Genomic DNA, 22,453 nt, shown 5'->3' on the forward strand with positions numbered 1-22,453 from the left:
AGAAATTAAATCGCTGAGACAGTTCAAGGACATACCAAAAAGTGCATAAATTGTTATTTAGCAACTGTAACTTTTTGAAAATTCCAGGTATTTTTTTCTACGGACTCATATAAAAAATATTTCATGTCGTCAGTGGCATTGTGTCCATGCCAAGAGTCCGGACTTTTTTTTATTGATAATTTCCTCCTCTTTCAGAATATTTTTTATTTTTTCAAGTAGGTTTTAATAGTTTTTCGGTTACCGATGAAAAATTTTGTATCTTAATTTGTTTTTTGCATGTTGTGTATGTGCTGTAAAATCGTTGAAATAAATTTCTGTACACATCCTATTGGATCTAATGGGGTATCGCTTTGTTTTTGAAAGCTTTTCGTTTATTTAACAAATTTCAGTTCATGACTATACAAGAGGAATGGAAATAATTTTATTTCTGACCGAGATATTATAAGCTTATATCGTCATAGTTACGCTATCAATAAAGAGGGTCATAACTCCCTTGGGACATTATAGATTTTATAATTCCCTCTATGCCAGAAATACAGTTTCAGTGACATCTTTTGGCATAACATTTTTCCGTGTCAGCCAGTCCAGATATATCTTGTATTCTTTTTGGTATACGGCTTCACTTTTCGATGGAATTAATGATTCTCTTGCTTGTTCAGCTTTTTTCAAAATATCCTCCATTATATTTGGGGTAGAAAACACGTTTTCACCGCAAACACAGCTTGATAACAAAGTTCTGTTTATAAACAAGTAACATAGCAACAACCTAGCAACAAGAAAACTCTACTATAATCAACGGTACCTGATTCAAATATACCGGGAAGGTAATGAATTGGTACATTTTTCCGTTTCAACAATGAACAAAATTTTATTGAAATCGGTCAGAAATAAAATTATCTATGTACCACGGGAATTAATGAGCCTTAATAACCTCAGGCAATTGCTGTCCCTCGGGCCAGAGGCCCTCGGGACGCAAACTTTGCCATCGGTAATTAAGGCCCTCCTAATTCCCTTGATACATAAATAACTATTACCTATTCTCATAAAATTGTATAGAGCAAGTCTGACGTGGAACTGTATACCACCCAGTTGGTTGGAAGTAAGGGTGGTATATATACCTGAAGTAGGTCCGAAACACCCACACTCTAAATCGGTACGACCAATAGACTTACATCCTTCTGTTGAAAGGAGTTGAGAGTATACAGGATGGACACAGAAGGGTGGCATTATATGTAGCTTTCCTGAATAACCACTAGTAGGCATTTCAAACCGACAAATCGATAGATTTAGCCTTAAACAACCTTGTAGAGAAAATTTTTCAATACCTTAACAACAAGAAGATTGCGGTTGCTGTATTTCTCGATATTGAAGGAGCATTTGAGAATGCTTTACCCAAATCTATACGGATATCCCTGGCCAGGAATGGCATATAATCGACTATAACTGGCTGGATCTATGCCATGCTGGTAAACAGAACTGCAACTACGACTCAAGGCGAGTACTCCACCTTGAGGGTCACCAGAGGCTATCTACCCTTCTGTGGTCGCTCCTGATGGATAGGCTGATTGATGCCCTGCATGCAAGAATATGCAGGTGACCTCGTCATCTTGGTAAGGTACACGTCCGGAAGGGTAGCTTGTAATATCCTGCAAAGCATAATGGACGTTGTTAACAGTTGATGTCTGAGGGAGCAGTTGTCTGTATTTCAAGCGAAAATGTATGCTACTCAATAATGTGCCGAGGGATTTGAAGAATCCAACCTCATACACAAGTCAATAAAAATATTCCTGGACAGACAAGCAGGGTTGGAAGCTCTTGGCTCCTAACGAGCAACGTCAAAATTGGTAACAAATGGCCAAAAAGACACTCCTCGATAGGATGATTCGACAGATTGTCTCTGCTCTGAATTCCTGGCCATATTAGCCTGGAAGGCAATGAGGCTGCTGACTGCCTTGCAAGAGAGGGTGCTGCAAGCAGCTTCATCGGACCAGAACCTGTCATTGGCATCGCTCTAGGCTTTGCCAAACGAAGATTGAACACCTGGATGACAAGAAGATTTATGGACTTCCGGCAGAATCTTCCAGGATTTACTCACTCCAAAGCGTTTATTCACCCTTCGAAGCTCGATACCAAACAATTGTGGACTAGCGTGTAGATGAACAACGACGCCTAACAGGCCTTCTCACAGGTCACTGTCATCTGAAACATCATATGCAGAGACTCGGACTGTCGGAAGAGTGTGTGTGTCGTCTCTGTTTGGAAAATGAAACATCAAAGTATATACTTTGTGCCTGCCCCACTGGGGACTGAATAAGATTTTCAGAGTTTACTATCTAACCTGAAGACCACTCACCTTACAAACTAATCGGCTTCGTTAAAAAACTGGGTTTATTTGATCGAGTGTTAATAGATGTGAACCACAATAAACCCTTGCAGGTTGCGGTGGAAGGTCGAATAGACCCACTCACTTTCGACCTAACCTAATCTATACGAGAGGGTGAGTTGGGTTCTCTCTCCAGGGGGTACTTGAAAAGAAAACAAAATGGCAAATAGTGTAATTCAGTATATATCTATTGATGACAAATGTTGCAAACACTAATATCATCCCCAGTAGGTGTGTTAGTACCAACTTTGAACTCTCATAATAATATTAAATTTAACATATTTTCTGTTTTTACAAATCACCTACCAGCTACCCGCCCTGATGATTTCGAAATAACAATAACGTGTATTATGAGCAACCCATGCCGATAGTGAGGTTGAAAAATGAATGATACTCGATAAACAAGAGTTTTTTTTATCCAACCAGTTTCACTTCTACTGTCACAGACGAAATTCTTCGCTACAGTTTTATTAAACTCTTTCAATCACAATATTCCCTGCATTAGTGTAGTATTTGATTCATTCTATGTAAATCACAAAAATAATTACAAATGCAAATAGGTAACAATTGAATAGTGACAATACGTTCGATCTGTTCACTTTTCACTTGGCAATGAGAGTGCGGTTTTAAAAGTTGTTATATTTATTGACACTACACGAATTTATGGTGAGTAATTTTCCTCTTTACGTTACAAGTAATATGAGTTATTTGAAAGTTTAATCTTCCTAAAAAATTTTGTTTTTGTGTAGACCACAAACATCATTTATATATTTGTTCTAATGATAACATTTCCAGTATATTGCATGACATCTCGTCATTAGTTTTAATTTTGTTGACATAACAATATAGTAATAGAACTAATGAGATATTTCATGTATCCTTTGGATTATTACATAACCAAGTTCATCTTTTCATTCGTCGGGATCAATATTCTTGTTGAAACATTAGATATATTATAGAAATAAAAACTGTTGAACAGCATTTTTCGAGGACAGATTGAAGTAGTAATTGGATATATTTATATTTGAGTGAAGAAAACAAACCATTACAAATAAAGGATAGTCGTTCAGCATTATGGTTCAAGTGTGGAAGGTGGTGTAATAAGAAATCAGGTATTCTTTCGAAATAACTAAACAGTTTATGAACAAAATATACATGACATCCACGCTAAATCGCAACAGAAACCGCTAAACGGAATTCATGTCAATTTGAATAACACTCTTTTCCAAAAGGAAACATTTATATTACATGAAGACCTATTGAAAATTTTAAAATTTCAATTGAAAGTGTTGAATTTTTGAGTAGGTACTTCTCAAAATTTTTCAGAAGGTAAGTTTGCAATTATAACATTTATTATTCAAAATACGATAGGTTTTTCTAGATAGATAGGTTTTTTCGATTTGGTAGCCGCCAAGTTCGTCCATTTCTTCTTTATTCCGGAAAAATATACAGCCTAATGCACGAATTACTCTTTTCTTTCAATCTTTTTATGACACTCATTCGTTTTGATAATTTTCTGGATATAATTTGGATTATTCGTAAAATGGTTGCCTGATGGGAGTTTATGTCTCGAAAAATAACGAGCTGTCTCTGCCCCACTGGCCAATGTGAGTAGCCATGAAATCAAACTGAGTAGTTTCCCATCTTCAACATTGACCCATTTTCTGAACTGTTCCCGTACCATAGATATTCTTCACTGTGCAGAAGGAGGCGTTAGAATAAGGTCACTTGTGGAAGTCCTCCGGAATGACGCCCCATCCGAAGGTTTTGGTATCTGTACCAAATCACGGCAGTGTCTTTAATGGAACCTCAGATATACCAGACATACGCTATTTTGTCGTATAAATACTTATCACGGTAATGTGAGGCTTTGTCCTGATGAACCTCCTCTCTCTATCTGTAAAATCTGTTTAAAATCTGTTTTTCCGTTAACCAGCTGTCGCACCCCTACGAACGACAACCCTCAGAAGTCGAAACTTGTGCGAGCTAAGGATTAACGAAGTCTTACCTTTTAATGTGTGATTCCTAACACGGGTTGGACGGTAGCAAGTGAAGATCGATCGTTCAGACTAGGGCTTGAACCACCGACCAACACGGCAGTCAATTCGAGTGAGTGAACAAAGCACCCACGCCGAACCGCTTGGCTACCGACTGACCTCTACTCGTAAATAGCAGAATATCTTATGAATCTGCCTTGCACCAAATTCTTGAGCAATGGAAGCATGATCTGCATCAGAAGAAGAAACAAACTTTCCTGCTTAGCAAACGCTTGCACTCAAACGATTATTCACCCAAACCAGAGGCTAAAAAGCCTCAGAGGCAAAATCAAGTGCATTCTTTCCATTATGCCATTATGGCTGTCGTAGAAGAGTTTCCAGAAGATTTTCCTTAGATACAATATGTACAATTTTCATCACTGAGTAAGACGAATTGGGCAAAATTTTATACGAAAACTAGCTGACCCGGCAAACGATGTTTCACCACATAAATTATTTCTTTCAGAACAATAAGACTTACAAATTCCTTAATGCTAGAGTGTGTACAACATTTTTCGTTGGATGGTTTGCCCACTCGAGAGCATGCCACGTATAATTGTCCATGTGAGAAACATGGTGTGTTCAAATCCAAGCCACAAACGATTTGGCCTTGGGACTTAATGATAGTCATTGTAAATGTCAATCTAATTGGGAATTGCACATGTTTAAAACGAATTGGCACATCTGTAGGTATAATGGGGATTCGTGGTATTAATATATTTTCACTTCGGAATTAGCAATTCAAAATGCTGGCTTCGACGTTTTTCATTAATGTTTTAATGACTGATCGCGTGCAGTTGCACAGCCGTGGTGCAATACAATAAACAATGAATAAACAATAATAGTGGCCGAAAACTGTGTAGGCAGTGAGATACGACTTATTATGTGAGAGAGACAGGAGACCGGTTTTGTTCTCGTCCCTACTCCGTGCTGTGAAAAGTGTCACCGGTAGACGGCTAGCGAGAATAACTGATTTTTGATGAGGGGTTTGGTAATAGAAGGGTAAAAATTGAGATTTATATGTATTTTTCAATACCACATCATGAGAAAATGAAAAATAAAACAAATTGTCCAAAGAATAAAATGAATGAAATTCAATAGAATCGAATGAAAATGATAAAAACTTTTTGAGAAGATGAGTATAGATGAAAGTAAGATCACAGATGTTTTTTTAACATACATATTGGAAGAAAAGGTCTATCTTAAGTCCCTTTCCTCCCAATTTGTACAAGAAACTTTTTCATTCATAGAAAATCTTTTCATAACGAAATAAATGAAAAAGGAATTGAAATTGGATTTCACTACTGTGGATCACTTCCAATCTCAAGTAAATTATAAGGTTACGTATAAAAACTTCTTATCAGTAGCATTTTGAATAGTTTGAATAATAATTCATTACAATTCTTCGTTTTCCTGCTTTGCACATGTCCTATAAGTTCAATATGTGAAAATTATCAACTTTATATACTTTATATACATTAATCGTATTCCATTGCATGTGATTCAACTCCAACGTGAACTCATTCAAAATGCAATCAAGCTTTCACCATATGGTTATTGCAACCAATGTCAACATCACTCCCAAAACTTCTAATTTTTCAATGTTTTTCAGATAACCATGGAACTAGATTATAAGTGGACACCTGAAGATATCTTCGCGAAAGGTATGACCACTAAAGAAGATCTGGAGACTATAAAAACTTGGTTGTCGACTTTGAATGATGAGTATTTGCCACCAAATATTCAAGATCATTTGTTGGTGTTGTTTCTGATCTCTTGCGTCAATAATATAGAACTAACCAAAAAAACAATACTTAGCTACTACAAACTGAAGCAACATGCACCTGAAATTTTTGACGACAGGAATCTAAAGAGAAGCGAATTGCAAACCGCATTGAATACAATGTAAGTAGAGAAAAGTTGACTGAAAAATGTATTCTTTGTTTGCATATTTCCACACAAATTATATATGTCACTTCATCAATCAAAAGATTAAAAAAGTGAAATAAAATCAATCCACCGATTAGATCAGATCATCTCTCAATAATGCCAATTCGATTTGACGAACGTGCAGCTTGAAAAAGAATTTCGCAAAAGTGATAGAGATGAGATAAATAAATATCAATTCATTCATGATCGTTCATGATCGTTCATGATCGTTCATTCGGGCTGGTGGGCCTTGGTCGAATTGAATCAAATGCCACCTTGCACTGACCAGTTGTAAGCTAAGCCAACGGTCAGCAACAGGCGGACCGCGAAAGGTTGAACCACGGACCGCCAAATAATGTAATGTGTTGTATAGCAAATGTAAATTAATACGTAGATATTCCTTTATTAATTATAATAATATTTTTGAGTCACGCATATAATTTAACTTAGAACTTATTTTGCTTTAATAAGTTGCCTAGTTAACCTGTTTTACAAGCACCTACAACTAATATGGTTTGATTAGTTTTCGTCTAGCCTGTGTGTGAATGCGAATTAGTTGATGATGCGGCAGAATGGACAGATGTGGCTGCCAAGTTGTTGAATCTTTCAAAGCCATCACTTCAAATAGAGATAATTGATTTGCAAGAAGATATGTCTTTGCAAATGTATAAAACGGTATCCACTGAAGAATTTTGGGCCAAACATAAATATTGCAAGAAACTAGCTATAAATTTGGCCGCCACTTTGTTTGGCTCACATAGGTATGTGAAATATCTTTCTCAAAATTGGATTTTTTGAAAAACATATATCGTTCGAGGTTAACGGACGCCCACCTAAAAAATACACTTGAATTCGCTGTTCCTATCGAGAAACAAACTATAAAAAACTGACTCAAGACCGTCAGTGTAGTTTATCACATTAATTTTAGGTCTTGTGTTTTATAATCCAGAATTTGATTTTAAACCAAGATAATACATAGGTAGTACCTAAATATTGTCCGTTGTTTTTTCTGGACCTCGTTAAAATTTTCCCACAGAATCCGGACCCCACCCAAAACTACTTGCTGCCGACCCCTGGTCTAAGCGATTCAGGTCTAACCCATTCAGTGGCCTTTGGACTCTTGAAGTCCTGCATATCAAGAGAAAGTTACATATTTTCATCAACAATATATGTGGCCTTGATAAAATCGCTGAATGAAAAGGAAGTAGATACTACTACATCCTAGATAGTTGTTGGTTCACAGACGGATCAAAAACACTTTCCGTATCCGGTGAGCAAGTCTAAATTGGTAGAAAATCGTCAAAAACGACTCTCCTCGATAGGAAGACTCAACAGATTGTCTCTGGTCTGAATTCCTCGCAATCCTGGCCTGGAAGGCAATGAGGCTGCTGACTCCCTTGCAAAGGAGGGTGATGCAAGCAGCTTCATTGGACCAGAACCTGAAGCCTCAAGCTTTGCCAAAGAAAGATTCAACACCTGGATGACAAGAAGATTTATGGACTTCCGGCAAAATCTTCCAGAATTGGCTCACTCCAAGGCGTTTATTCACCCTTCGAAGCTTGATACCAAACATGTTGTAGGCATGAACTACGATGTCTAACAGGCCTTCTCACAGGTCACTGTCATTTGAATCATCATATGCAGAGACTTGGACTGTCGGAAGACAGTGTGTGTCGCCTCTGTTTGGAAAATGATGAAACAGCAGAGCACATACTTTGTGCCTGCCCCGCTGGGGCCGAATCAAGTTTTTAGAGTTCGGCAGAGCCGTACTCTTACCATCTGACCTAAAAGACCACTCACCACACAAACTAAGCGGTTTCGTTAAGAAGCTGGGTTTATTTGGTCAAGTGTGAATAAGTGTTGGCCACAATAAACCCTTGCGGATTGCGGTGAAAGGTCAAATAGACCCACTCACTTTGGATCCAACCTAACCTAAGCTAACTACATCCTAATGTTGCAACTATTTTCTATTAAGTATTAGACCGAAAAAAAATGGGCCTGATAGCTTTACCCTAATAAGTAAAAGTTTTTCTACAAGCGAAAATTACATCCCCGCTTGAAGTTTACTATATCAATTCACTTTATATGTCATTAGTACACTAACTGCATTGCCATAATTACCCTGAAACATCTTTAGCGAAGTCCCAACTATACATAAAAGATGTACTTCAGAGATTACAATCTTAGTAGCCTTTGAAAAACTTTAATAGGAATAAAGGTCTATGCTAAGAATTTAATGGAAAAGAGGAAGATGAAAAAACCCATATTATGAATATAGACATTTTACCAAAAAATTCAAAGTATATTTGGTTTCCAATCTCTTACCACGACCCCTAGCTTATTTGAGATTAGAAACCCCGAGACTTCTGAGAAAGTTGATCAGTTTTTTTTCGCTCACTTTTTAATATCTGTTCAAAGATCTCAAACCATTTGCTAGAACTTGGTACCTATACTCGCGAAGCAAGTGAATCGAAATCTACCCGTCATTTTACGGAGGTAATATCTCAGTTGGGACTGTTCTTCCAAAACTGTCATTACCCATTTCAAGTCTTCCTATTCAGTTCTTCTTAAACTTTCTACTTGATTCTCTCTTATTCCAGTTTCATCTCATTCTTCATCGGCTTTGATTTTTTTATGAACCGGGCCACTTCAAAGTTACTCAATATCTCGCTATTAGTTGTCTCGAGAAGGTTTTGCAATCCCAAATCAGTTTAGGCTACAGAGCCTAAGTTCGAATCACACCTAACGTGACAAAATGGTTTAGACTTTCACGGCTGAGGTTTTCATTGTCATTGCTTTTCTAGTTTGAAAGCCGTGGATTTTTGGAATTTCTTCCTGACGTTTCGCTGGCGCGAGTGGCGCTTCAGAGGTTTAACCATCCTGGCTTGCTGTCCGATGACTACCTTTTAGGCTTCGTAAAGCGTATTTATGTTGTCCTGTTCGTTATTCTCAAATTCCTTAAAATGGGCTTCCATATTTGATCGAGACTCGCCGCTTCTTCTTTTCTGTTAAAATTATCCATATGTTTGTGGATCTCTATTGCCTCCCGTACCAGTCGGCTATGGTATCCCTGGTTGGGGGCAATTGGTTCTGTGTTTTCAAACAAGATTTTGTGGTCTCCTTCACTCAGTTCGTGTTCTGCCACAACTGACTTGTCTGTTTGGCCTAGTCTGCAGTTCCTTTTATGCTCTTTTAGTCTTGTTCCCATGGATCGTTTGGTGGTTCCGATATATATCTTTCCACAAGTGCACGGTATGCGATAGACCCCTGCCGCTAATAATGGGTCTTTTTTGTCCAATAGTTTTCCAATTCTATCCGTGACCCTAGGGATAAACGGTAGATATGCGCGTGCAACCATCCGATCCTTTTTCGCTTTCTGAACTGTGGTGCCCTTCGGTCTCATGTCTTTTCTGGTCTCGGAGGCACTGTATCCATTCGAACATATTCTCCGGAACATGCTCGGAGAATATGTGAACCAGAACATCTGGAGAGGGAACTGAAATACCTTGAAGTGACCCTGAGATCGAATGGAACCCCATTTTAAGGAATTCGAGAATAACGAACAGGACAACAGGCAGCAAGATTGTTAATGTTCCAGGTTCAAGTGCAGGTACGAATACAGGTACAAATGCAGGTACAAATACAGGTACAGATACAGGTACAAATACAACGGATTACCTGACAAGGCATAAATACGCTTTACGAAGCCTAAAAGGTAGTCATCGGACAGCAAGTCATGATGGTTAAACCTCTGAAGAAGCTAGCCACTCGCGCCAGCGGAACGTCAGGAAGAAATTCCAAAAATCCACGGCTTTCAAAGTCGAAAAGCAATGACACTGCATACCTAACGTATTCCAATCCAGATACGCCTCATATAATGTGCCTGTTTGGCTGGTTAGAAGCACTCCAATCTTCATTTCGAAGTCGAAACTAGTTGGTATGACATGTGTAGGTTTGGGAATAACGTCGAAAATCTGTATAGACACGTATCGATCCAGATTGACTGGTTTCTTGTCAGCTATTTGGTGATTCCTGACGAAACTGATGGATTATTCCTCCATCTCAAATATGTGATAGTTAAACATTTCACATCATAGTAGTTTATGAGTTTGATGAACCGCACGCCACTTCAAATTACGTCCAAAGCAAGTTTTTCGTATCATCACGACCAGGTATTCAGTTTCTGGAAAATATGAGATGGTACTCGAAATGGAACCAACTCTGTTCAGCTGCTATTACCATGATTATAACTTTTCAGTGCAGCTTGGATTTGAGATGTTCACTTGTCATCGTCAAATATATTTACTACAAACTTGTTTACTAAACTTTCTCAACAATAATATTGATACAAGGTGAAACTGCAATCTCTGGCATAGAATGAATCCAAAACAATCACTTTTCCCAATCACCAGAGTGCAATACTTTTTTCGACGGGCGTTTCACCAATCCAGTTGGTGTCTTCAGAAAATGAAGAAAGCTTCATTTCCAGAAGATGTCAAATTGGTTGGTGAAATGCGTATCGAGAAGAGTTTGCATTTATGGTGATTAGGAAAAAAGCTTCTTTTGAATAATATTAATAAATATAAAAGTGAAAGTTTCATTTGGCCACACATTTCATTATGCTTCTTTCCATATATGAATTGAAAAAAGAAACGTAGAGTATAGAAAACGTTCGTGAAATATATCGAAAAACACATGAATCTATCTGTTTCAGTCACCTTTCTAGTATACCAGTTCGAACAGATGAAGGTGATGTAATCCACTATTTCAAATTGAATGATAGCAACTATAACAATTTTGACCTAGTACAAGCTATGAAAGTTTCGTATATGATAATGGATGTAACTCATGAAAAAAATCCACCTCCTGGACTCATTGTTCTGATAGATATGAAAGGGGTAAGTGAATCGATTTTAAGTATTGAATTTTTGTATATTGTTATTATTGATGATAGTAAAAGTTATCAATTGAGAGTTTAATAAATAAACGAAGGTTATCAAGTTATCGTCATTTTAAATTGTCGAAATTGAAAATTGTTGATATACAAAATGTTTCTTAATAACATGATAATATTCAAGGAAGTGAAGGTCATGAATCTAGACCCTAGTGTAAGGAAAAAGGTTTTTTTTAAGATTTTATTGAATAACGCTGTTTCTGTCTGCAATAAGTCTCATCAATCTTGCAAAAGATCATGCGGTGTGGGAAAAGAAAGGAAAAATGTACTGCTTACCAAACTGCAATAGAAAAATTCAAAAATAATGTACTTAGCTGTCTGTAACAATCACCCTCATCTCATGAGGCTTTAGATCATCTGCGTCCTCCCATGATTCTACCCTACGAAATGAGAACTACACAACATTTTATTATCAAAATATCCGTGGTCTGCGATCTAAAACAGCCCAATTTTTCAACTCAATTACGATGACTGGATTCCCGATTGTTGCACTGACAGAAACTTGGTTGGACCACTCGGTTATTCCCTAACTGCTATGAGGTATACCGCTCTGATAGAAAATTCTCTGAATGCAATTGCTCAAAAGCTGAAGGAGCTCTTATTGCAGTTGCTGATTCGTTCGCCTCTTCACGAGATGATTTAACACTTCATTCCTCAAGTATTAGTCTCTGTAGACATGGTTATGGTGAAAATAATTTCTGATTCGAATTCGTTATTTATGATCAGTATTTATGTCCCTCCTTCTTTGTCAAACGATAAGTACATTATACTTTCAAGTGTCGCCTTGAATATATACTGCAAATCGAATATTATACGTAATTTGAAAAGAAACTTCGCCACCTCTTGTAATAATGAGTACAACTTTAGAAAAGCAAACTTTCCGCGTATGTACGAACTTTTTGCAAGCATTGACTGAACCACTCTTGAAGTTTTCGATAGATCAAATGATGCTTGTACTTATTTTTACGGGAAAATCTTTAACATACCGGATCAATGTGTACCCTTACGAACTAGTAACTTCCAGCGTAAATATCCGCCGTGGTTCGACAATGAAATTATTCAGCAAATTCTAAAGGCTAAGTCGTGGCGTTTATTTACAAGCATCAGTGATATTGCTGTCCGGGAATAATTTCTGCGTCTGATGGCAAAGATAAAGTCGACGTGGACAACGCGTACAAAAAATTTGTCAAATCTGCTGAACATGGCATCAAAGAGAATCCAAATAAATTCTGGGCAAATATAAACAACAAAAAAGGTACTACCAGCATTTCGGACAGAATGTCCAACGAAGAACAATCTTTAGATACTCCTTTAGATATTCTCAATAGCTTTGCATATATCACCAGCTCTCCAACCAAATTGAGCGATGAACATCCATATTCACAAGTCTTGAACATTTATTTCTTCGAAGAAAATGAAGTGTTGGTTGTTTTGAAACAGATAAAACCGAAAATGACAACAGGTCCCGACAGCATCTCTGCCCTGATTTTCAGAGATTATGCATATGTTTTGGCTCGTCCTTAGACAATATTAATAAATATCTGCATCAAAACTAGTACCATCGCAGATCTATGGAAGTTATCTAAAGTTCGGCCAATTATAGACCCATATCAATCATATGCAACGTTGCCAAAGTGTTTGAAATCATCATCTATAGCAGGTTATATCCTCATTTGAACAATCAAATTACACCACTTCAACATGGTTTTATGAAAGGTCGCTCAACAATCACCAACATCTTCAATGTTACCCAATATATCTCTGAAACCATTCATAGAAGATCCCAAACTGATGTCATATATACGGACTTCTCAAAGGCGTTTGACAGGCTTGATCATTGATTACTGCTATCAAAATTGTACAGGTACGGCTTTTCTCTTACCCTGATCCAACTTTTTATATCATACTTCACTGACAGGCGTCAAAATGTTATATTCAATGGCTTCAAGTCCGTGGAATATGGACTTGAAGCCATTGATATATATGATATATATGATATATATGGAACATCCATCAAGTTATTGAAATAAATAAGTAAATCAGTAATATTAGGCCGAATCATGAATGTAACATTTGAATTCATGCTGTCCTAAGAAAAACCACCCTTAACAAAAATAGCGCTGACAACTCCTCTTAGAAAGGTTACAAAACACGAGTTTTTATTCGGTAGTCGACGTTGAAATTTTGGATCCCCCCTTGCTTTTGACATCCATAGTTTGAATTTCCAGTCGATCGCGTGAATAAATGTATAGAAATAGATTCAATATTACATTCAAATCATCTAAAGGAATACTAATAATGATATTATGAATTAATTAATAACAATCAGTACGTCTGCTACAATTCGAAAACAAATACATCAAAACAGGTCGTTTTCATTTTGTTATACGAGTATATCAAAGCACGATTAATTAAATACTAATTGTTTTTTTTTTTCAGTTTGGCTTGATGCATATGACAAAATTGAAAATTGGAGCAGTTAAGAAATATTTCTCTTTCTTACAGGAAGCTCTTCCCCTAAGAATGAAGGAAATTCATATTTTGAATAGCGTTTATTTTATAGATAAAATTTTAGCCCTCATAAAAGTATTTATGAAGAGTGAACTGATGGATTTGGTAAATATTTTGAAGATAAATATAAATAAAAATGACGTTATATAATAATAATTTTCAGGTTCATTTTCACTCGCCAGGTATCGAACAAGAGAAAATGTTTGAAATAGCTCCAAAAAAGTGTTTGCCAAAAGATTACGGTGGTGACCTTCCGTCTGCGAGCGAACTCCATGACATCACTTTACAACAATTCAAGGACCGACAAGAGTTTTGGAACATTGAGGAAATGATCAGGAAAGAAGCTCCCATTTGGAAAAAGAGTTGATTTTGATTGAGCTCTTTAGAAAACACCCTTTTCAAAACCCCATGATGAGTCTTCATTAATTGCTGAACATGGTTTTTTCTTATTCGACCCTTATTTAGAATAATCATGTTTCCACAGAGAGGTATTTTTTCTTTATTGAATATAATGAACAAATAATATAGGGAATTGAATTCAAAGTTTGATTTTATTTATGCGATTTTCAGTAGTTGTATATTATTATTTTCATAAACTACACCTTACGATTTGATCTTCACAAACTTTATTTTGAAAAGTATACGAAATCATTACAAAAAAGCTACTGTGATAGCGAAATATATCATGATATATGTGATATATTTTTGAAAAAAAAGTGTGTGAAGATCAAATCGTGAGCTGTAGTTTATGAAATCACTGTGGACCTCCATCAAGTAACGGCCGAATCAATCAGAATGTTATACAGGGTTAAATTGAAAGAGTATTTTTTTGTGAAAGAATAATGTTTTGGGAAAGAAAGTTTTTTTCCTTCTATACAGGGTGTTTCGTAACTACGGTGCAAAACTCCAGAAGGTGATTCGTTAGGTTCTTTCAATACCTAAAAAAAATTTAATGAACATATGTCCGAAGTTGCTTCGTTTCTCAGATAGAGGGCGTTGAAGTTTAAAAAAAATGATATTCATAAAATACCATAAATATTCTTTCACCGATTTGATAGAAATTTGCTACAGTTATTTGAAGTAATAAGGCGCTCATTTAGCCTGAACTAGATTTAAATTATTAGGTCCAGTGTCGTCTCAGAGGGCACCGGCAGCCAACAATATTGGAAATAAAAGAACGCCACAGACTTTTTTGTAGTTTTTCATTTCTTTAGATTGAGCAACTAAAAATACAACTTTTTCGTCGTTGTGTTTTTTTCGTATCAAGTTTCGTTTTCGAGAAAAAAAAATCACTCCTAAAAACTATCCATGGACAACTATGGAACGCCGTTTTACTTTTTATTGTCACAAATATTCATTCCTCAATTTATTCAACTAACAATGTATTTGTTTGAATTTAATTGATTCATGCATTTGTTCGACACATTAAAAACGATTGTTCCCAAAATTTGTTCTATTTTAAATGACACTTGATTTAAAATTTTACATGAATTAATTTGTTTGATGAAAAGTTGCGAACAGTTATAATATAGATTCATTGTTTGAAATTTTTGGAAGTAAATGTTTGTCATATATACTTTTTTTGTAACTATCGAATAATTTACTACAATTTCTGTGAAACATGAATAAAATGGTTTGTTGATAATTATAGTTACATGAATTAAAACGATTGTTGATAATTTTAATTCGGCGCTAGCGTCGAACGTATTCTTGCAGAAGCTGAATTTTTAAATCTGGCAACATGATAGTTTAGTGATAGTAACACAATATTCCGTCCGACCGCAGCGCCGAATAAAAATTATCAACAATCAATTTAATTCATGTATCACCTAAAAGCAACAATCAAAACAATTCATTTTCACAAAATACCGATAGAAAGTAAAACGGCGTGTCACGCCGTTTTAGTTTTTTTAATATTCCTTTGAAATGATCTGAATTATTTTGTTTGTTGAATTTCAGTGATACATGAATTAAATTGTTTATTGATAATTTTTATTCGGCGCTGCAGTCGAACGGATTATTACCGTACTATGACCAATGACATACATATTATATGCAGTTATGTAGTTCCGCAAAAATACGCCCGACGTCAGCGCATTGTATTGCATTGTATATGTTTCCTTCTTCCAAAAACCTATTTGCCTCTAGTATAGTTTGACGAATCCTACGCTTCATATTAAAACCACTCATGATAAATATAATATTGTAATGTTTTCACTATGAACAACCTGAACCATCAATTTCTGTTCAGTTGGGTAACCTATTTCTTGGTGTCAGTGTCAGTATTAGGCGTATTAGACTATAACTATAAGCTGTGCTTACGTTAACTATGACGTCTGGACATCTTACGTTAGACACAGTCTACAATGTGTTTCTCAGAAGTCGCATAACATTTGCCATCTATACAATCAAACGGCGTGGCACGCCGTTTTGCTTTTTATTAATATTCATTTGAAATGAGCTGAATTATTTTGTTTGTCGAATTTCAGTGATACATGAATTAAATTGATTGTTGATAATTTTTATTCGGCGCTGTCGTCGGGCGTATTTTTATGGAACTACTCAACTGTATATATGTATGACGTTGGTCATAGTACGGTAATAATCTGTTAGACCGCAGCGACGAATAAAAATTATCAACAATCAATTTAATTCATGTATCACCTGAATGCAACAGTCAAAATAATTCATTTTTACAAAATACCAATAGAAAGTAAACCGGCGTGCCACGCCGTTTTACTTTTTATTAATATTCCTTTGAAATGATCTGTATTATTTTGTTTGTTGAATTTCAGTGATACATGAATTAAATTGATTGTTGATAATTTTTATTCGGCGCCACGGTTGAACGGCGTGTTGTCGTACTGTAAATGAACTAGCATGTTGCCATATGTAACAATTGAAGTTCTTGATAAATCCGCTCGATACCAGCGCCGAATTAAAATTATCAACAATCGTTTTAAATGTATCTTTCAAATACAACAAACTTTTTAAATCATCAAACAATTTAATTTTTTGTCAGAAATTAGCTTTTTAAAAAGACTGATGAAATGAAATGATACTTGCTTGAGAATGTTTTGCACAAAAGTTGTAGCCAAATTTTAAATTGAATGCATTAAAGTGAATGTTGCAAATATTGAACACTTTCAATAAAATTGAAATATAACAATCTTTATTATTCATAGAAAAATATTTAGTATGGAAAGTTACTTTGCTATATTTTCAGACAAACGAAAAAGTCTATTTTTATTACCAACAATGTTTCATGGAAAAACTTTGACAGTCATTCAAATATATTCATTGAAATTTTATTCCCAAACTTACTTTTAGACAGTGAATTTAAAGTTTAATTGTAATTCAACAGTCATATAAATAACTAACATTTTATTGAAAGGTCAAAATATATGCGGAATTGAAACGTTTGTTGAATTTACTCGAATAATACATTCCATTGATTGTTGAATTAAAATGTTGGTTTATTGCTGAGTTGAACTATATGTATATAGATTATTTTTCAGCATAATATATAATAAATTGGCGTTCCATTTTCCAATACTCAGAAACAATATTTTTCTTCGGAATCAATAAAAGCTTCAAGTTATTTCATTACTCTTTTTTATTCAAATAACAATTTTATTCATGTAACATTTTAAATCAAGTGTCATTTGAAATAGAACAAATTTTGCGAACAATCGTTTTTAATGTGTCGAACAAATGTATGAGTCAATTAAATTCAAACAAATAAATTGTTAGTTGAATAAATTGAGGAATGAATATTTGTGACAATAAAAAGTAAAACGGCGTTCCATAGACAACATGAAATAAAAACCAAAAGTAAATAATAATCAATTTCGACCTCAAAGTAAATGAGCAGAATGTCCATCTTCTGATAAAATACACGACTGCAGTCGATGCATTCACATCTAGTAAAGGAATTTCATAAACAAGAGCGTTCAGATGATCCCATAAATAGAAATCTAGAGGACTACGAGCTAGCCAATTTCGAGATTCTGCACGTCTAATCCAGCGATTAGGGGTGGGTGATATCGAAATGCTGACGAGCAAAAACACTAAAATGAGCTGGAGCCCCGTCATGCATAAACCATATGTTGTATCCCACAAGTACCGGCACTTCTTCTAACAAAATGGGTAAATGGTCTCGCAAAAAGTCCGTGTAGGATTTACCTGTTGATCTTACTGGTAAGAAAGAAAGAACAATTGTAGTCACCAATCATTCCTACCCAAACGTTCAGCGAAAATTCAATTACGTGAAGTTTTTCGTCGGCCCAAAAATGGTCATTGTGAAAGTTCATAATAGCACCTCATAAAAAATTTGCTTCGTCTGAGAATAAAATATTTGATAAAAAATTATTATTGTGTACTATCGTATGAATAAACCACCTGCAAAACATTAATCTTGGGTGAAAATTCTGAAGCAGTAGAGTTTAGACCCACTGTATGTGATATGGCACCTCAGTGCAATCTTCCTGGTACTATTTGAAGGATATTCTTCTATCGCATCAAGTAGAGCTTCTTCTAGTTCAGGCGTTGTTGCAGTTTCTGGTTTTCTACCACCTGCATTTTCATTAAAACTACCAGTGTCACATAATCTTGCATGTAGCGTTCTATATGACTTATCAAATGGAATTACTCTATTAAGATTTCTGTCCTGGTAAATTCTTAGTGCTTCTTTCACATTTCCATTTGCTAATCCATAAGGGCATGTCAGCCATCTCAGCGTTAGCAAAATTATTTATGATGGCCACTGCCAATTGACAATTCTGACTTTCACTGATATGGCAACACTATCACTGTCAGCTGGTCTCCAAAGCAGGTGTTCATGATATTCAAAGTGACCACGAAATTTTTTAGTTGAATAATCTAAAAAAAATGAAAAACTACAAGAACAAGTCTGTGGTGTACTTTTTTTTCTCCAATATTGTTGGCTGTGGGGCCCAATGAGACTCCACTGGACCTAATAATTTCAATCTAGTTAGGTCTAAATAAGCGCCAAATATCCTTACACCAAATCGGTGTAAGCATATTTATGATATTTTATAAATACACTTTTTTTATCTTCGAAGCCCTGTATCTCAGAAACTAAGCAACTTCAGACATATGTTCATATGAACTTTTTTTCTTAAAACAATCTAACGAATCACCCTCTGAAGTTTCGTACCGTAGTTAGGAAACACCCTGTATTTGTGGAACAAATTAAACACATTAAATCTTGTGCATAACGTTACCTTTGGTGATGGTTTTTTTATGTTGTGGGGTGGCATTAGTTGGGACAGTCGCACTGAGCTTATAGAGATGTTAAGAATGAATGCTGACTGGTACATACGCAACATCCTTGAAGAGCATTTTTTACCTTACGGCGGCTTCATTGGTTACAATTTCGTGCTAATGCATAATAATGCTCGTGCACATGCTGCAAGAACAGTCACCCAGTATTTTGAAGATGTTGGACTTGAGGCAGTGGAGTGTCCACCAAACAGTCCTGACGCAAATCCTATAGAACATATTTGGGATATCCTAAAAAGATATATACGAGCACGAAATCCAGCTCCTAACTCAATTGCAGAATTATGAATTGCTGCACAGGAAGAATAGAATCGAATTCCACAAGAAACCATCAAAGACCTTTTGCGGAGTATGCCCAGGAGGATGAGTTAGGGGAGGAAACACTAAGTACTGAACTGTTATTATGTTGCCTCAAAGAACTTCTGATTGAATATTATTACCAAAACTCGTCTATTCCATTACTTCTTCTACAAATGTGTTATAAAATTTCAATATCTGGATTATTTGGCAATTAATATACGTTAAATACTTCAACATATACCATTTAGTAATGAAAATTGCATATAAAGATTCAGACAAATAGAAATGAACATTAAATCAAGGCTTAAAATAAAATATGCAATTTTTTTTTGTCTGTGAGTGTAGTAAATGGTTTCGTATGCCGAAACCGTGTATATACGAGTTAAAATTGAGGTTTTGCTACGATATTTTTTTGGATAACCTACAGAGACGAGCTAGAAAAGGGCGGCGCTGAGTTAACTGTTCATGTTTAATAATCATTTTATGAATTTTGGCAAGGAGTTAGCCACAAATCAGTGTACAGAGTGGATTCAATAATTGAGTCATAGTTAGGTAGCGGTCAGAAATTATCGGCCAAGCCTAGCTACAGTTACTTTCGTATATGATAGGAATGTATGGCGAAGGCACTAAATTTGTGTTTTATTCGAGATTCGGTCATTGTTATTTTCTTTCTGGTGTTTTTCTTTGTCTATTTTGTTGTATCATTTTTCTTTGTCTTTTTATTTTCGAATATAGTGTCTTTTATTTTAAAATCTAGCATAGTAACCTCTTGGAAAGAAAGGTCTCCGAGTTATTGAGATCTTGTTCAACTGCAACTAAAGACCTCCTTTTCGTGCAGGAGGCTGAATTCAAGCATTTTGGGAATTGCCTCAATGCTCAGAATTTGATGTGGAGAAATCCGCATTTGGTGACAGCGGCTGCCAAATTTAATTTTACAAAGCAATCATGGCATTAGCGAAAGGGGTTCAAAGGATGACAACTAGCTAAATGATATTTTTTTACAAATGTTGATAGACAGTTAAATTACATGTTATTACAGCGGTGACGATAGGTGGTATCATCACACGGAGGACAGATAAATAAAGTACCGGATTATTCCACTGGTGAGCCCATCTCTCCAAAGTGGTAGATATATTACAGAGGTGACTACGGTGGAATTTGTATATATCGTAAGTCCCGCATTTGAAAAAATATATGAGCACAGGCTCTTTTATTTCACTTCCTTCCTCTGTAGATCCTCAAATTTTTTGCATAAAGAAGTAAAAAAACAGCCTTTCTTTCCCAAAAATTTTATAACATCACTACACAGCGAGTGGAAGGGCTTCAGTGAAATTTGACGTCATTCAGGCTCTTCAATTATTTCGTGACTAACGTTATTATTTTTCCATATATGGGGTCTTTCAACAGGGATTTCTGAACTTTTACAATTGATTACGGCCGCATCTTCTTGAAGCTACATCTGTCAAATTGGTTGTCATTTATTCACTCTGTTTTGCCATATTACTATGCTCAACAGCATGTGCAAATAATAAAATTGTTTTATCAGAAGGGGTATTCTGTTCGGGAAACGTACTGCGCGCTTCATCATAATCATCCTACCGAGAAGACTATTCACAATGTGGTGGATAATTTTGAGTTCACTAGTTCAGTAAACGATTGACCAACACCCGTACGTAATATCCACCATAAACACGGTCGCTGTCTGTGAGAGTGTGCAGAAGAACCCAAGGCAGTCGATTTCGCGTCGCTCACAAGAACTTGGCGAATTTTGCGTTGTGACAAGAACTGAAGGTAAACGACAATAGACAACGACGTTTGTTCGCTAAATGGGCTCTGGAGCAGTTGGCAACTGACTCTAATTTTCATCGAAAAATCATTTTAAACGATGAGGCCCATTTATGGAGGAATGGGTTCGTGAACAAACAAAGTTGTCGTATTTGGAACAATACCAATCAACAGGAGATTCAAGAGCTTCCAATGCATCTCGAAAAAGTCAGTGTTTGGTGTGGATTTTGGGCTGGTGGCGTCATTGATCTATATTTCTTTGAGAACGAGGTTGAGCAGGCCATCACTGTCAACGGCGAGCACTATAGGTAGATGATTACCATTTTCTTTTGGTCTAAATTGGAAGATCTGGACACTAACGACATGCCACATTGGACACTCTGCATGAGCGATTTGAAATCATGGTCATCTCATGTGGAGGTGATGTAAACTGGCCACCGAGATCATGCGATTTATCCCCGTTAGATTTTCTCTTGTGGGGTTTTCTTAAGTCGCAGGTGTATGCGAACAAATCATAAGCCACAGCATTCCTCAAAGCCAACGTAACCCATGCCGCCAGTAAAATTCAGCCTAATTTATGCGTCAGAGTCATAGAAAATTGGTCGTTTCGAATGCGCCCAACCCAGAGAAGCTGTGACGGACATTTGAACGATGTTATATGGCATACATAATGGCGTCAATAGGTCTTTCCAACGAATAAAAAATTTCGATGATATCTCACACACACTTTGTTTCATTTAAATTTAAAGATAACAAGCGCTCAGTGAAAAACCCTATATATTATTTAACTAGCGACCCCTTTGAGTCCGCACAGGTGCAATGCTGTTACTGAATATACATGTAAACACGTGCGAGTGGTATGGGGCACGCGCCGCCGGATTCCCGGCCGGTACCGCCGCAACCGCTATATCCCTGCATTTTTAATCTATTATATCTTCGAAAACATTCCTTTAAATTTCATGCATCAAAGGACCATATTGATATATTTTAAATGCACAATGTATTTAAGGTACTGAATTGGACAAGAATTGATGCTGTATTGCTTAAAATCGCTTCGAAAATAAGCCATTATTTCTCGAGGACAAAAAACGTGTATTGTTAGTTATCTCTAAGAGATAAACATTTTCAAGATGCTATAATACTGTAGTTCATTTCGTAGGGTTCCGCCAGCGTTTGAATTACTTGAATCACTCTATCTAATAAAAAACCCGCATCAAAATCTGCTGTGTAGTTTTAAAGATCCAAGCATAC

At 36.0% G+C, this 22,453-nt stretch overlaps 1 protein-coding gene across 6 annotated transcripts in view; it reads left to right on the forward strand.

The window, feature by feature from the left end:
* The window catches only part of LOC111502947 (alpha-tocopherol transfer protein-like), a 46,081-nt gene extending 31,725 nt beyond the window's left edge, over positions 1 to 14,356 (forward strand). The window contains exons 1-5 of one of the 6 annotated variants that reach the window (XM_074185688.1): positions 2,820 to 3,049; positions 6,032 to 6,324; positions 11,063 to 11,246; positions 13,808 to 13,918; positions 13,977 to 14,356. In XM_074185688.1, coding sequence (XP_074041789.1) covers positions 3,047 to 3,049; positions 6,032 to 6,324; positions 11,063 to 11,246; positions 13,808 to 13,918; positions 13,977 to 14,180 — 795 coding nt within the window. In that variant the 5' untranslated portion in view covers positions 2,820 to 3,046 and the 3' untranslated portion in view covers positions 14,181 to 14,356. Of the gene's footprint in view, positions 1 to 2,818; positions 3,050 to 3,240; positions 3,496 to 3,554; positions 3,713 to 6,031; positions 6,325 to 11,062; positions 11,247 to 13,741; positions 13,919 to 13,976 lie in introns of those variants that run through there. The other 5 variants (XM_023157136.2, XM_023157137.2, XM_074185687.1 and 2 more) reach the window with 5 other exon arrangements.
* Positions 14,357 to 22,453: the final 8,097 nt, after the last annotated feature.

The sequence above is a fragment of the Leptinotarsa decemlineata genome, unplaced genomic scaffold (assembly GCF_025532065.1).
Source record: "Leptinotarsa decemlineata unplaced genomic scaffold, Ldec_3_MD MMD2_tig00078346_RagTag_RagTag, whole genome shotgun sequence".
Lineage (NCBI taxonomy): Eukaryota > Metazoa > Arthropoda > Insecta > Coleoptera > Chrysomelidae > Leptinotarsa > Leptinotarsa decemlineata.